The following is a 15,394-nucleotide window of genomic DNA, read 5'->3' on the forward strand; positions in this document are numbered from 1 at the left end:
CTGTTTGTTTATTTGTAGAACAAACCAAAACACTGATGTTTTTTGAAGGCTGTCCCCAGCACCTGGGCTGCACCATCAAGCTTAGAGGAGGCTCTGATTACGAGCTGGCTCGAGTTAAAGAGATCCTAATATTTATGATCTGTGTAGCTTATCATTCTCAACTTGAGATCTCATTCCTCATGGATGAATTTGCTATGCCTCCTATGTTAACGCAAAACCCTTCCTTCCATTCTCTGATCGAGGGACAAGAGGGTGAAGAGGCTGCACTGGAGCCGTTCAGCGGGAGTCCCCTCCCCCGGGAGCCTGGCTTCCCTGTGGAGTTTCTGCCCTCTGATGATGGCAGTTCGCTAGAATCAAGGCTTGTGTTTGAGAAGGGTGACCAGGAAAATAAAGCTGTTTCGCAGGATGTGTCCTCTGTGAGGCATCCGGAGTTTGCCACAGCAGCTTGCCCGGCAGGTATCCCCTACGCTCTCTTTCCATCAGTCCCGGAATCATTGTTGCCGCTTCATGTGGATGACCAGCAGGATGCCCTCGGCTTTGAGCCGCCAGAGACTTTGCAGCAAACAGATGAGCTACAAGACCCCCAAAGCCAGATGAAAGCCTTCAGAGACCCTCTCCAGGATGACACCGGACTCTATGTTACGGAGGAAGTTACCTCTTCTGAAGATAATCGAAAGACTTACTCTTTGGCGTTTAAACAGGAATTAAAAGACGTCATCCTCTGTATCTCCCCAGTGATCACATTTCGGGAGCCCTTCCTTTTAACTGAAAAGGGGATGAAATGTTCCACCCGCGATTATTTTGTAGAGCAGGTTTACTGGTCTCCTCTCCTCAATAAAGAGTTCAAAGAAATGGAGAGCCGGCGGAAGAAACAGCTGCTCAGGGATCTCTCTGGCCTTCAGGGCATGAATGGAAGTGTTCAGGCCAGGTCTATTCAAGTCTTGCCCTCCCACGAGCTCGTGAGCACTAGAATTGCCGCGCATCTGGGTGATAGCCAGAGCTTGGGGAGAATGCTGGCCGATTATCGGGCCAGAGGAGGAAGAATTCAGAAAAACTCAGACCCTTTTACTTATTCGAAGGATGTATCAGGTACTTCAAGTGGCAAATCAGGAAGCAAAACTGAGGGTGATGAAGAGAGAGGCTTGATTCCCAGCGATGCAGTGTGGTCAACAAAGGTGAGTGAGCCCACTTTGGGTGCTTGTGTAAATTGAGAATGTGTTGACAACTCTATTATTGGCAGGGTAAAAAAAAAAAAAAAAATCAAACATGACAAAACTGCATGCAGATTTATTAAATATTTATGTTATGCTTTCTTTGTGTCTTAGGTCTGTCTGCTTACGTGTTGCTTTAAAATGTGTGAAGTAGGAGTATAATGTAACTGGGTTATGAGAGTTTCAAGCTGAGCTCACAGTAAACTAGGAAGAGTTCTGAGTAAGGGATATATATGGAGCTGCTTAAAATTTCTGGCAGGATGACTTGGGTGGGACGTGGAGTGTCTTTGATTCTTTTACTGGTAGTGAGGGGGAGAATGGGAGATGGAAGCTTATTATAGGAAACGGAGGTGTTTTTAAAAAAACGTTTTATTTAGTTTAACATAAAACACTTTACATTGTTATTTAACTGACAGTGCTCTCTTTCTTTACTTTTTAAACAGAAATTGAGGGCAGGTTAAGGAAGATTTATTCATGGAGATATTATTGATCATGGTGGTAATAAAATTAACAAATTCATCTCTAGATGAGGAAATGCAGTTGTTTAATAAAATAAATTAAAAAATGTCCAGTTCCGCTGGTAGTCGGGAAAGTGCTAAATAATAATGGTATACCATGTTTTATTTGTGAGATTGGCAAAAAGGAAAAGTGATAAGAACCGTGGTTAATGAAGTACGGGAAAATACCTATAATAAATTTTATATAAATTTGTGTTTATACACATTTACGTAAATGTATAAAAAGTAATAGGGAGGTAGGTCTCTACTAGTTTGCATGAACATGTGTGTACCTTTCATTTAGGATCCCTATCTTTTATAACCGATCCCGCAGGAAGAAGTAAGCATTTTGCATAAGGATGTTTACAATTTATAGGAATATATGTACAAGGATGTTTACTAAAGCATTATTTCCAATTGCTTGCTGTAAAATGGACGAGTTGGATCTTATTTAGTGACCCAGATAGAGCCCCATGATATATTTTCAAGTTTTAAAACAGCAAGTTGTGTTTTAATATATGTAGCATCATCCCATTTTTATAAAAACAATCACCTGTTTGTACTTATGTGGGTGTTTCTGTTTGTAGTATGTGTATGAGCTAGCAACAAGAATGCATGGTTTTAAATGAGAAACAAAAACTCATAGACACAGACAATAGTTTAGTGGTTGCCAGAGGGTAAGGAGGTTGGGGGGTGGGAGATGAGGGTAACGGTGTTCAAATATATGGTGATGGAAGGAGAACTGACTCTGGGTGGTGAATACACAGTGGGATTTATAGATGATGTAATACAGAATTGTACACCTGAAATCTATGTAATTTTACTAACAGCTGTCACCCCAATAAATAAAAGAAAAAGAAAAAAAAGTGCATGGTTTTTAACCAGTCAAATCTGTCAATTTGGGAGGTTGGGTGGCATCAACAGAAGAGAGGCTTTATGTACTTCATGAACTTTTTCATATACCTCTGTACTGTGTGAATTTCAACAGAGAGCAGGTATTAACCTTTGTAATGATCAAAAATAGGTATAAAGTACAAATAAATAAATACCTTAGAATTTAGATTTCTGGGTATCTCAAATTGATGTTATATCTAGCTATTAGTTCAGACTGTTTCAAATGGATGGTTTCATATTTAATTAGCTATTTACTTCCAGAATAATTTAATATAGTTTTGTAAAAATAAAGAGCATTTAAGAAAACAAGCGTATGTAGACTTCTGTTTGTATTTTTATAACTTTAATTTAAATTTTTTTGTATTGTTTCACCACAAAAACGAACTGCTCGTTTTCCTTCTATTTAGTTTCTTACAGTTTTAAATCTTCACTAGAACTACCCTTCAGTGATGATAGGTGGTTTTAAAAATCGAGTGGACTGTGTTGGATTTGGGAAGCGTGCAGAGGGCCCGGGGTGTGTAACAGCTTCCGGGTGCTCACCTGTTTCTTCTCTTCCAGATGGACTGTCTGAACCCTGCTAACCACCAGCAACTGTGCGTGCTCTTCAGCAGCTCCTCGGCCCAGTCCAGCAATGCTCCCAGTGCCTGTGTCAGCCCTTGGTAGGGTCCTGTCCCCGCGCTCTATTGCACTTTGCTTAAGAACAGAATTCCAGCAGCTTAAAGAAATGCTTAGGATCTGTTTTCCAGTCCATGGCACGCTGTCCGCCATGTATGAATTGATAGAACTTTTAAACTTGGGAATTAAGTACGAAATTTCTCTTTGTTCATGGGTAGAAGTAAATGAGGTTACCTTAAAGTAAGAGTGAAAATGTGAGTCTGGAAGAGAAATTTGTAGTTATAAAAGCGAGAAAGTTGATATATAAAAGCTGGTTTTCAGCATTTTGATAACGTACAGTTTAGGCGGGTTTTCCTTTAGGCATCATTTTCATAAAAGCAGTCAGTCTTTTGCCTTAAGTTTTATCCTAAAACTTAATTCTAAGTATTGATAGAAATGCATTTTATAATGTTATAAATTATTTGTTTCAAATGATAGTCACAAAAACCTAGTCATTACGTAGTTTACCTTTAGTTTTAAAAGTACTGTGGAACATTAACTACTTGTTTTTGGAGCACTGTTTCCATGACAAAATGTGTTTTATATTTTAATTTTGGGCACCAGAAACACTTATTTCTGCCAGTGAGATCAGGGATTCTTCTAGTATCCGTATAGTTCTAGCAGGCTGACTGGGGGCTGGGGGAGCCCAGAGGAATTTTCCCTGGGAGTTTATGGACTCCTCAGGTCAAGGCCTGAATAAGATGTGGGGAGTCAGCAGGGGTGTAGGCAAGCTCTCGTGTTTGTGGGCATTGCTGTGTTACCTATAAGGTGAGGAACTGGCTCTCCTGGAAGCAGATGAGCTACATTTCACCATGCTCAGGAGTGGCGTGGCCTAGAGAGCAGGAGAGACAGGAGTCCCATGTTACGGTGACAGGGCTTAAAGCTTTGTAAAGAGACTTACTTCTTCCTAACTCAAATCAGTTTTACTGCTTTACTAGTATAGTTTATGCATCCTGATTAAATAGTTTCATGAGACACACATGGACTGGGAGTGGATAAGAGGCTGTAGTGTGGCTAGTCCAAACCTGTTTTTATCTGATAAGGTAAAACCTATAACGATAAAATAATATTACCTGCGTTAATATGATACTATATTATAAGCACATCAACAGATAATCGGTTTGTAAGCTCATGAAATGTCTTTGCTGTGTGGTCCTAATTACGATATGTTACTAAGAAATGATCTCTTCTTTTAGGATTGTAACAATGGAATTTTATGGAAAGAATGATCTTACATTAGGAATATTTTTAGAGAGGTACTGTTTCAGGTAAGAACAAATTTTCTCTTTATGTTCCACTTAATGCTTTTTCGATGCCTAAAACATAAACATGATAGAGTATTGCTGTCTGTCCTTCACTTTCACACCACATGTTAAGAGTGTCCCACGCAAAGAAGTAGTAGTCTGCTTCATATTCAACCTGGGGTGTCTTACCCAGTTCATTCCTCAAATCTTTGCCCACCTAGTTATCCTGCCAACCCTAAAACTTTTTTCTTTTAGGATGTTTGTTTTTACAGTGATTCAAATGAGAGGCAACAGAAGCCCAGGGTCTCGGTTTAAGTTTTAAGGCTATCACCTGCCACGTATATTTCAAAGAGCACTTTACCACTCCCCTTTGTAGAGAATAACAAGCTCCAGAAATGCCAGGAGTTTTAATAGGTAAAATGAGGTGGTGTTTTAAAAATGCTCGGCAAATTGAAGGCACTTAACAAGTGGGAACTGTCCCTGTACTGTAGTTGAAGACAGGATGTTGGACGGGAGGCCCCAAACAGTACTTGTCAGTGGTACTTGGAACAGACTCCACCCATTGTCCTTACTCTAGAGAGGATGCCGCACTTCCTTGGCAGTGGCTCTGATTAGCCAGCATTCATTGTACATCACTCCTAGCTTTGGGGTTAATGTGGGGACTTTGTTCTTGTCAAGGTCGTCTTATCAGTGTCCTAGCATGTTCTGTGATACCCCCATGGTGCATCACGTTCGGCGCTTTGTCCACGGCCAAGGCTGCGTGCAGATAATCCTGAAGGAGTTGGATTCTCCGGTACCTGGATATCAACATACAATTCTCACTTATTCCTGGTGCAGGATCTGCAAACAGGTAAACGTACCCTGTGGCTATAGTATTTCATACGATATCATGTATATCTTTATTCATATAGTTCTTTTTTTTGTGGGCGTGAGGCTGGTCTCTTATTTTGGATGTGGTGTCATTGGGCTCTTAGTTATTTTACCTTCTGGTGTTGTATGTCACATTTAATGTTTGCTTCTTGAAGATTCTATTTTAGAATTTGTCAGATATCTTGTCTAGTCCTGACAGTTCTCAATGATGTTTGTGTATTCATTCAGCAAACACTTACTTAGCACCATCTGTGTGCCAGGTACTGTGCTAGGCCTTAGGAATGAAAAAAGAACAGGATATGGCTCCTGTCCTCTAGGGGACAGACAGACTTACAACACAATAATTACAGTATGCTAGGATGTTTGTGTAAGTTTGAGCCTATATCTATGTTGCTATCTTAAGAGGTATAGATGAGGCCATGTTTAAATTGATCTCTATTGGTGTTTCATGTACATTCTCGAGAAAAGGACCATGTGTTTTATTTCTTCTATGTGCTTTTCTTTTATAACTCCAGAGGAAGTATTTGGTGCCAGTACTATGTTTTTAATATACATTTTTTATCCAAATTGTTTGCAGTGAGCATGTGCCAAATTTAACTTTATTGGCATCTTTATTGGCTTATTTTGGAGTGTGCTTTTGGAAGGCACATATGGGAATTACAGGTAAAATTATAGTGTGGCCTGTATCGATATTAGTGGTTGAGGAGGGCAAAATCAAAGTTAGCTCTTTTTGCAGTAGCAAACGTGCAGCCATGAAATCGTTTTTTGCAATTATCAGTCTTACTTTTTATACTTGTTCTCATTGCCCTTTAGTTCCTGTTCGGCAGCTGGTAATATTTTGTTGTAGAATATATGAGCTTTTGTGCATTGACCAGTGAACTAAATGAATACTTAAATTTGATCTTTATAACTTGCATACTTTGGTATATGCACTTTATTTTAAAACATAAATTTCCGCCTTTGGGATTACGTTAGAAAGGAAAAGGTAAACAGTATTTGTTATGCCAAAATGAAAAACTTCTATGTGTCAAAAAGTTATAATTAATACATTGATATATTTAATATTAAATTTCTGTAAGCCACAATAATAGAAAAATGGGCAAAAGGCACAACAAAGTAATTTAATACAGATCGCCATTAGATTTGTGCAAATAAATTTTACTTAGTGGTAGTCAAAGAAGTATATAAATAAAACAACAGTGAAGTGCATTTTTTTCCTTTGAAATCTTTGATCTTTTACAGTTTGAAATCAGATTTTAAAAATTCATAATTCCTGAGATTGGTGAGAAAGTGGAGGAAGTGTTATGCTGATACTATTGGAGATGGTGTAAACGAGTACACCTGTTTTGGATGACAATGTGACAGTGTCAAAGACCATATAAATGTTCATGCCCTTTGACCTACCAACTCCCACTTTTATTAATTTATTCCAAGGAAATAATTGTGGTTATTTATAAGTATTTATATACAAGAAAGTTCATCAGAGCATGATCAAAATAAAAAAACACTTGTAATGACTTAAATGCACATCAGTAGGGATTGGTTAAATATCTCCATATAATGGAATACTCTGTAGCCATTAAAAATCAAGTTGTACAAGAGTATTTCATGTGGGAACATATTTATAGTCTATTGCTAGTAAAAAATATAAAGGTTATGAAACTAATTACAGGAAAGAGTTTTTATATACAAATATGCTTCCTATACATACAGAAAGAAAGTCAATATGCTAGCATATTGATGTTGGTGGTGGGATTACTGGTGATACTGCCCTTCCCAGCCGTCCCTAACTCCACCCACTTTTAAACCTGTCTTTTGCCAGTTTCTGCCATCAGAACGTATTAGATTTATATTAGAAAAGAAAATACATTATTTTTTTAAAAGAGAGATTCTCAATATATGATTAGATAAGTGATTTATGTTGAATTTCAGGTAACACCAGTTGTTGCTCTTTCCAATGAGTCCTGGTCCATGTCATTTGCAAAGTACCTTGAACTTAGGTTTTATGGGCACCAGTACACTCGTAGAGCCAATGCTGAGCCATGTGGTCACTCCATCCACCATGATTACCACCAGTATTTCTCCTATAACCAGATGGTGGCATCTTTCAGGTAAGAAATCAGAGCACTTGTACACAATCACATACTCCCTGGAAAGCTTTGTGACTTTTCCACTACTGGGTTGAATTAATTTGTGGTGTGAGTTGTTCCCCACACCCACCTTTGCAAATGCAAAGGGCCATACTCTTGTGTGAAGATCTTTCAGTGTTATTTATTTAATCCTTCCCCTAGGAAATAGATATTATTATATACCCTCAGATGGAGAGCTTATAGTTCACTTATAAAGCTAGCAAGTGATGAAGTCATAATATGAACAGGTGTTACTCTTAACCACTGTTTCCGTTTTTGCATCTGAGAATTTGTCAGAATTTTTGCTAAGACATTAACTAGGATAATCGAATAATCGGACATAAGGATAATCGGATAGTCTAGATAGAGCTAAAATCACTAGTTCAGAGACGGGTAGTTACACTGCGGTATTAAATGATTTGAGAAAGCCTTCAGGTTCCGCCTTCAAAATATACCAGACTCTGAACACTTCTCACCACCACTTCCACTCTGGGTTGATCCTGTTACCTTTCACTAGATTATTGCAGTAGCCTCAATCAGTTTCCCTTTGGCCTTGACCCCTGCAGCCCTGTTCTCCACACAGCAGTCAGAATGGTCCTGTTAAATGAAAATCAGGCCAGGCCACACCTTCTAATGGGCGTTTCACCCAGAGTCCATTTATGGGCCTATAAGCTCCTACATGCTCTGCCTGCCCCCTCACTGGTGTCCTGGCTGGGCCTCAGTTTTATCAGGTAGGCTCCTCCCTGTGACCTTGCATTTGCTCTTCCCTCTGTGAACCCCCTCCCCCATACCCCAGACATCTGCCTGCTTTCCTTACTTCCTGTCTTGGTTCAGATTTCACCTGCCTTGACTCCCTATCACCTCATTCCCTGCTTTCCTCCAGCTTTATTTTTCTCCTTAGCACTTACCATGTGATATAATACACATTTTAAGCATTTATTTGTCTTGTTTGTTACCCTAATATTATTCCTGAATCTTGAGGGCAGGAATTTGGCCCTTGCTTAGTGCTGTATCCTTAGCACCTAAAACAGCACTTGACACAAAGTAGGCCCTCAAGAGATGTTTGTAATTGGGCCTATTTCCTTTTTGAAGCAAGAGCTTTTTAACCATGACCCTAGGGCATAGGTGAGGTATAGCACTTACTAGACGACTTACACCTTCAGGTGGAGAGGAAAGAGAGACTCCTGGAGATTTCTCAGGAGCCAGGAAGGTGGTGAGTACCTGTCTCAGCTAATTGTAGGAAGGAGTCCCGCTCCTCAGTTGTAGAGGTTTGTATCCTAGTCATGTTTGTTTTTAAAACACAGGAGGGATAAATGGTGACATCACAGTGCAGTGAAAAAACAAAATCCTTCCAAAATTGGGGAGAATATTTATAATGGTTCAAAGTTGTGTTCAGCATTTTTATAATTGTTTTAAAACACCATTTTATGGAAACTTTATTATTTCTTATGCCTCATAGGATTTAATTGACCATCATGATTTACTTTTACTCAAAATATTAAAATATTTTTCACTTTTCTATTACTTGTATTTTCTTCTCTCAGTTATTCTCCCATTCGGCTCCTTGAAGTATGTGTTCCACTCCCCAAAGTATTCATTAAACGTCAGGTCCCATTAAAAGTGTCCCTTCTTCAGGATCTAAAGGACTTCTTTCAAAAGTAAGTTTTAATTTCTTTCATCATCTTTTTTGTTCAGTACTGCCTGTAATCTATAGCTGTTTTAAATACCAGGTTTGTTCATGTAGCTTCCTTTGAAAATGTAACTAACTGCATTTTTCTAATTGTGTGTTGTATATGCATTATGTAAAAAAAATGAAAATGTAGACAGTACATAAAAGTATTAAAAAAGAAGACAAACCCTGTCAGACATAACTGTCAAAATTTATGTATACCCTTTCAGGTCATTTTTGTTCTGCAAAATGATATATGATTATTAATTACATAAAACATTATAGTTAAAGTTTTGTTTGTGACATCTTTTTTCTATCTATATGAGATTAGAAAATTTGATTCTACTTTTCTAAAGTGTTTAATCTTTATACTGTTAAGAGTTTCACAGGTTTATCTTGCTATTGATGAAAGACTTGCATCTTTGAAAACTGATACGTTTAGCAAAACAAGAGAGGAAAAAATGGAAGACATCTTTGCACAAAAAGAGGTAATTTATTTCTTTGACAGAAACCCAAAAGTTAACTGTTAACTCATTGGAAGTGTCTTTTGAGGTGTGTCTCAGGTGGCTGGAATTGTTTCTGTTTCTTGTAGATGGAAGAAGGGGAGTTCAAGAACTGGATTGAGAAGATGCAAGCAAGGCTTATGTCTTCCTCTGTAGATACCCCTCAGCAGCTACAGTCAATCCTCGAGTCACTCATTGCCAAGAAACAGAGCCTCTGTGAAGTGCTACAAGCCTGGAATAACAGGTATGACTTTGCAGACTGGTGTTTCTTTAATAATGTTGCAAAATTTGCTCTGCCATGATGTTTTTAATTTAAATGTCTTTATTAACTATGGACATTTCATTGTACTCTCAAGTTGTAGAAGGTTTTATTTTCTGTCTCCACTACCACCCCCACATCTTTTCATCTTTTAAAATAAATGTGCTAATCTTTAGGTAACTTGTGAAGATTAAAACTAAACATGAGAGTAGCCTCTAATGCTGTTTCAAATACTTATAGTGTGTGTGCTCATTGAATCTAATATATGTGAATTATTGTGTGTCTTATACCTTTATTTAAATATTTATTTTGTGAAATATTTCCCTTTATGCTTATCTAAGTGTTCAGTTAGATTATTATAGCATTTATTTGTTGAGCACTTGGATTATGCTAGGCACTAAGTAAGGCACTAGACGAACATCTACTCTTTTTTTAAATTAAATTCATTGGGGTAACATTGGTTAAGAATAACATGACGTAAGTTTCAGATATACAATTCAGTAACACGTCATCTGTATATTGCACTGTGTGCTCACCACCCAAAGTCTAGTCTCCTTCTGTCACCATATGTATTTGACCCCCCATTTCCCCCTTAATGCCCCCCCTCTGGTAACCACCATACTGTTATTTGTGTTTACATTTGTTTTGTTTATTCATGTTCGTTTGTTACTTTCTGTTTTATATCCCACATATGAGTGAAATCATACGGTTCTTGTCCTTTTCCATCTGACTTATTTCACTTAGCACAACACTTTCAAGATCCATCCATATTGTCAACAAATGTCAATATTTCATCCTTTTTAATGGCTGAGTAGTATTCCATTGTATATATGTACCACATTTTTATCCAATCATCCATCGAAGGACACTGTTTTTTCCATATCTTGGCTACAGTGAATAATGCTGCCGTGAACATGGAAATACATATGTCTTTCCAAGTAAATGTTTTCAAATTTTTTGGGTATTTACCCAGAAGAGGGATTGCTCTTAGCTCTATTCTTAATTTCTTGAGGAACCTCCATCCTGTTTTCCATAGTAGTTGTACCAATTTACAAACCCACCAGCAATGTATGAGGGTTTCTTTTCTCCACAGCTTCTCCGACACTTTTTATTCTTGTCTTATTGATAATAGCCATTCTAAGAAGTGAGAGGTGGTACACATTCACTCTTTTATTGGGTCTTATGAGTCCTACAACGTGTGTACTATTTTCATTTTACAGAGGAGCAAACTACGGCCTTACAAGACTTCAGAGATTTGCCCAAGTTACACAGCTGTTAATTGTCAGAGCTGGGCTTTGAGCCCAGGTGTACTGGTGCCTAAGGCCTTTGTTATGTTATGCTGTCTCTTATAATAACTTGCTATTCCTTTGTAAGTATAGTCATATCAGTAACGGCTCTTGATTAATTGATTAGAAATAAGACAAAAACTTAGTCTTTGTTATGTACAACTTTAAAATCTATTGCAATCAAAATGTTAGGAAAATCTAATTATTGTAGCTTCAAAGCTATAAGGAGAAAATTTGTAAATGTTATTTAGGATATTAGAAACAAAACCATATTCTTTTTGTTTGTTTGTTTTCCCCTTTAACTGTAGGTTGCAGGACCTTTTCCAGCAGGAAAAGGGTAGAAAGCGGCCTTCAGTTCCTCCAAGTCCTGGAAGAATGAGACAAGGGGAAGAAAGCAAGGTAATAAAATGTAGTTTTGTCTTCAGGCCTTTACTGATATAAATATTATAATTAATTTCATTTATGACATTTAGAAATGGTAGTTTAATATATACTTTATTAATAATATTAAATAGGGTTTTTCATTTTAAAGTTGTGAGGTTTCAAGGAGACATAACCTGGATTAATATTTTATCTTATCCTAAAATAAAATATATTATAATTTATTTGTTGGAAACATTTATTAAAAGCCATTGTCTACTGGCATCACTGGGGGTAGCATCTTGGTGGCAGTAGGTGCTATAAAGGACAAATTGTGGATGATGTGAGTGTATAATAGAGTTCTAATGTATTTTACTGTGCACTTTTGGGTGTTCTTTGTCTCTGTGCTTAAGAGAGAAGCTTTACTTAAGGGTCTGCGCTGGGTTAGTTCTACCTACTGATTTAATTAGCCATTCCGGTTAGTTTTGTCTTGCTGCATAACTAATTACCACCGGCTTGGTAGCCTAAAACACAAAGGTATTACCTTGCAGTGAGTCGGGTCTGACACAGTGGGGCTGGGTTCTCTGCTCAGTCTCACAGCTGCAATGAAGGTTTCAGCCAGGGCTGTTATCGGAGGCTCAGGGTCCTCTTCCAGGCTCATCTAGGTTGTTGACATAATTCAGTTCCTGGTGGTCATAAGACTGCGGACCCCCTTTTGTTGTTTGTGGTCAACCAGAAATGATTCTCAATTCAAAGAAGCTGCCTGCTTTCCTTGCCACTTGGCCCCTTCCGTTTTCAAAGTCTACAACAACAATGCATCAAATCCTCTTATGTTTCAGATCTCTACATTCTTTTGTGTCTGACTTCTAGACACAGATTTAAAGAACTTGTGATCAGGTCAGGCCTACCTGGATAATTCTCCCTACTTGAAGGTTAACTGATTTGGGACCGTAAACATATCTCTTTTTGTACAAGTGTATAATATCTATAGAGGAATATGTAATGGAATGATGGCTCCACGTACCTTAAATCTTTGTGTGACTTATATATAAATGAATTCTTCCTTTTTGTCTCATAAATAACTGTATAGGAATCACTTTTTCTAAAAGTTTAGGTGATAGGAAGAATAAGGATTACTGAAGATGATTTGTATAGTACTATTTGCCAAGTAGTCTAGGGCTGTCAATGGCTAGCACAGATTGCTGGTGGCTTTTCTATTTGCCCACTGAAGAAACTGCAGAGCTAGTAGTGTAAGACCTTTAATTATATATAGACACAGACTTGAAACTACAAAATCATTCAACAGATGATTGTCTTTTTTGAAAGATTGAAAGTTGATTTGAAAATGTGTAGCACTGCCTTTATATATTTTTTAATTTATTTTTTAATTAGTTTATTGGGGTAACAATTGTTAGTAAAGTTACATAGATTTCACGTATACAATTCTGTAATACATCACCTGATTATCACACTGTGTGTTCACCATCCAGAGTCAGTTCTCTTTCCATCACCATATATTTGATGTAGCACTACCTTTATATTCATTGATTTGATAAGTAGTTCTGGAGTGCTTTTGGGCGCTGTTCTAGGTACGAGGCATACATTTGTGAACAAAGGCCATAGTCACTGTCCCCAGTGAACATTTGCCTAATGAGGAGGAGATTGAAAATAAACAGATGAATCGATAACCATTTAAAAACCAATGGAAAAAAGGCTATGGAGAAAAAAACAAGGGAGATGGAGAGTATTGCCAAGGGAGTGGGTGATGGTAGATTATTTTATATAGTGTGGCCAGGAAGGTCTCTCTGGTACGGTGAGTAAATCTAAGAACGTTCTAAGCAGCAATCTAAGAAATTACTTTGTAATCAAATTGTACACAGAGCTTATAGTCATTCTAAAATATATCTTATCTATGGATAATGGGACTTGAGAAAGTCCAATGGATAATGAAAGGTTTCTAGATTTAATGGATAATCATAAGTAGCTCCTAGTTGCTTCAATACTAAGAAGTGAGCTACTGTTTAGAACAATATTCTCAGAGTGTGGTTCAAGGACCCCTGGGGGTCCATGACCCTTTCATGGGCTCTATGAGATTTCCCTTTTTCAATTACATATCAATGTGAGGCTGAATATTTTTTTTGTACACTTCAATCATAATAATGTAGCTCAATAAATTACATGCAGAAGCCAGAGGAGAATCTCATCTATTAAGAATGTCATCTATTAAGCTAGACATTAAAGTTTTGTAAAAGTGTAAAACAGTGCCACTCCATTACCATTTCTTTGAAAATAGCTATTTTTAAAATGAAAAGATACATTGTTTATGTTAATAGGGAATGGGTTTATTGTTATTTTTAAATGACTTAATAAATGCATATTCTAAAACTTTCTCAGTTTTAATTTCTAGTAAGGTAAAAATTGGAAGATCAACCCATATAAAAGCTGAGTGTCTTAATAATTCTTAAGAAATTGTAGGGGTCCTGAGACCAAAAAGTTTAAGATTCACTTGGTTAAAATTTTTTTTTAATGTGATTTTAGTCATATTAAGAACAAAGTGTTTTCTTTTCTACAGATAAGTGCAGTGGATGCATCTCCAAGAAATATTTCTCCAGGACTTCAAAATGGAGAAAAAGGTTGGTCCTTGAGTCTAATGATCACCTGCCATTGGATTTAAGGAAATTTCTTAGTCTAGTAATTGTTTTTAACTGCTAATTTTGAGAATTTTTTTCTGATGCAATTGTTCATAGACTTATTTTTTTCCTTCCTGTAGAGCATTTATAGCACTGTCAGTTTATCATAAGATTATCATAAAGTATATTACAAGAAGAGAAATTAGGTTCCTGAAATATACTATACATAGAGAAGGCTGCTGTTGGGGGAAGACCAAACAGAAGAAAGATCGAATTTTTGTTTTGCTTGTTCCAAAGTCAACTCCCCGGTTTTACTGCAAAAATCTTACAAAGTTTAACTTAATAGTTCTATGTTACTAAAATCACCTCTAGCTGTTTTTCACAGTAGTTCATTAACTAACTTGGCATCCTAGAAAATTTGTTGGAAAATTTACTTAGACTATTTTCGTAGAACAAGACCTCAACTTAGAGTTTGTGGCATTTTCCTATTATAATTAAATGAATTTTTACCCTGAAAATAATCATGTGATTTTTTTCTTTTCCCAATAGTGTCATGACTTAATTCTCTATTAAACTGAATGAACTAGTATTTAGGTAGGCATTCTGGTCTAATACAAAGAATACTGTGTAGGAGTCAGCCTTGGTTGCTGGTCACAGTGCTGTCACCAAGGTGTGATTCTAGTCAAATCATATGGCCTGTCTGGATTTTTGAATCCGTTTCTAAAATATGCACCAAAATGGCATCAGTAATTTTTAGGAAGCTAAAATCCTTTGGTTTATGAAGTAAAAATATGAATTGGCATTGTAGAAACATTACTATCAGGTAGAAATGGACTTAATGTTTTTAAATGACTCATGTAAGTTTGTGTTTCTCTTTAGAGGACCGCTTCTTAACAACCTTGTCCAGTCAGAGCTCCACCAGTTCTACGCATCTCCAGTTGCCTTCTCCACCTGAAGTCATGCCTGAGCAGTCGGCGGGAGGGCCCTCTGAATTAGATACAGCCAGCATATCTGAAGGTACAGTTCGTCACTTTTACTGTACTTGATCCAAAAGAGAAAAACTCTCTGCAGGCTTTTACACATGCTCTTTTAGGTATAACTTCTTATCATATTACTTACTCAGTTGCAATGTTTGACAGGTAAATATCTCAGTAATAGAATGTTATTCAGCTTCATCTAATTTCTGGG

At 37.2% G+C, this 15,394-nt stretch overlaps 1 protein-coding gene across 7 annotated transcripts in view; it reads left to right on the plus strand.

Moving 5' to 3' along the window:
- Positions 1 to 15,394, plus strand: part of PIKFYVE (phosphoinositide kinase, FYVE-type zinc finger containing) — a 69,881-nt gene that overhangs the window by 38,051 nt on the left and 16,436 nt on the right. For all 7 annotated transcript variants that reach the window (XM_019726947.2, XM_019726946.2, XM_019726951.2 and 4 more), the window contains 11 exons: positions 19 to 1,175; positions 3,161 to 3,261; positions 4,453 to 4,524; positions 5,179 to 5,350; positions 7,303 to 7,481; positions 9,044 to 9,157; positions 9,548 to 9,656; positions 9,761 to 9,915; positions 11,525 to 11,615; positions 14,149 to 14,209; positions 15,086 to 15,223. In XM_019726947.2, coding sequence (XP_019582506.2) covers positions 19 to 1,175; positions 3,161 to 3,261; positions 4,453 to 4,524; positions 5,179 to 5,350; positions 7,303 to 7,481; positions 9,044 to 9,157; positions 9,548 to 9,656; positions 9,761 to 9,915; positions 11,525 to 11,615; positions 14,149 to 14,209; positions 15,086 to 15,223 — 2,349 coding nt within the window. The remainder of the gene's footprint in view (positions 1 to 18; positions 1,176 to 3,160; positions 3,262 to 4,452; positions 4,525 to 5,178; positions 5,351 to 7,302; positions 7,482 to 9,043; positions 9,158 to 9,547; positions 9,657 to 9,760; positions 9,916 to 11,524; positions 11,616 to 14,148; positions 14,210 to 15,085; positions 15,224 to 15,394) is intronic.

Source organism: Rhinolophus sinicus, linkage group LG01 (genome assembly GCF_036562045.2).
Source record: "Rhinolophus sinicus isolate RSC01 linkage group LG01, ASM3656204v1, whole genome shotgun sequence".
Classification (NCBI taxonomy): domain Eukaryota; kingdom Metazoa; phylum Chordata; class Mammalia; order Chiroptera; family Rhinolophidae; genus Rhinolophus; species Rhinolophus sinicus.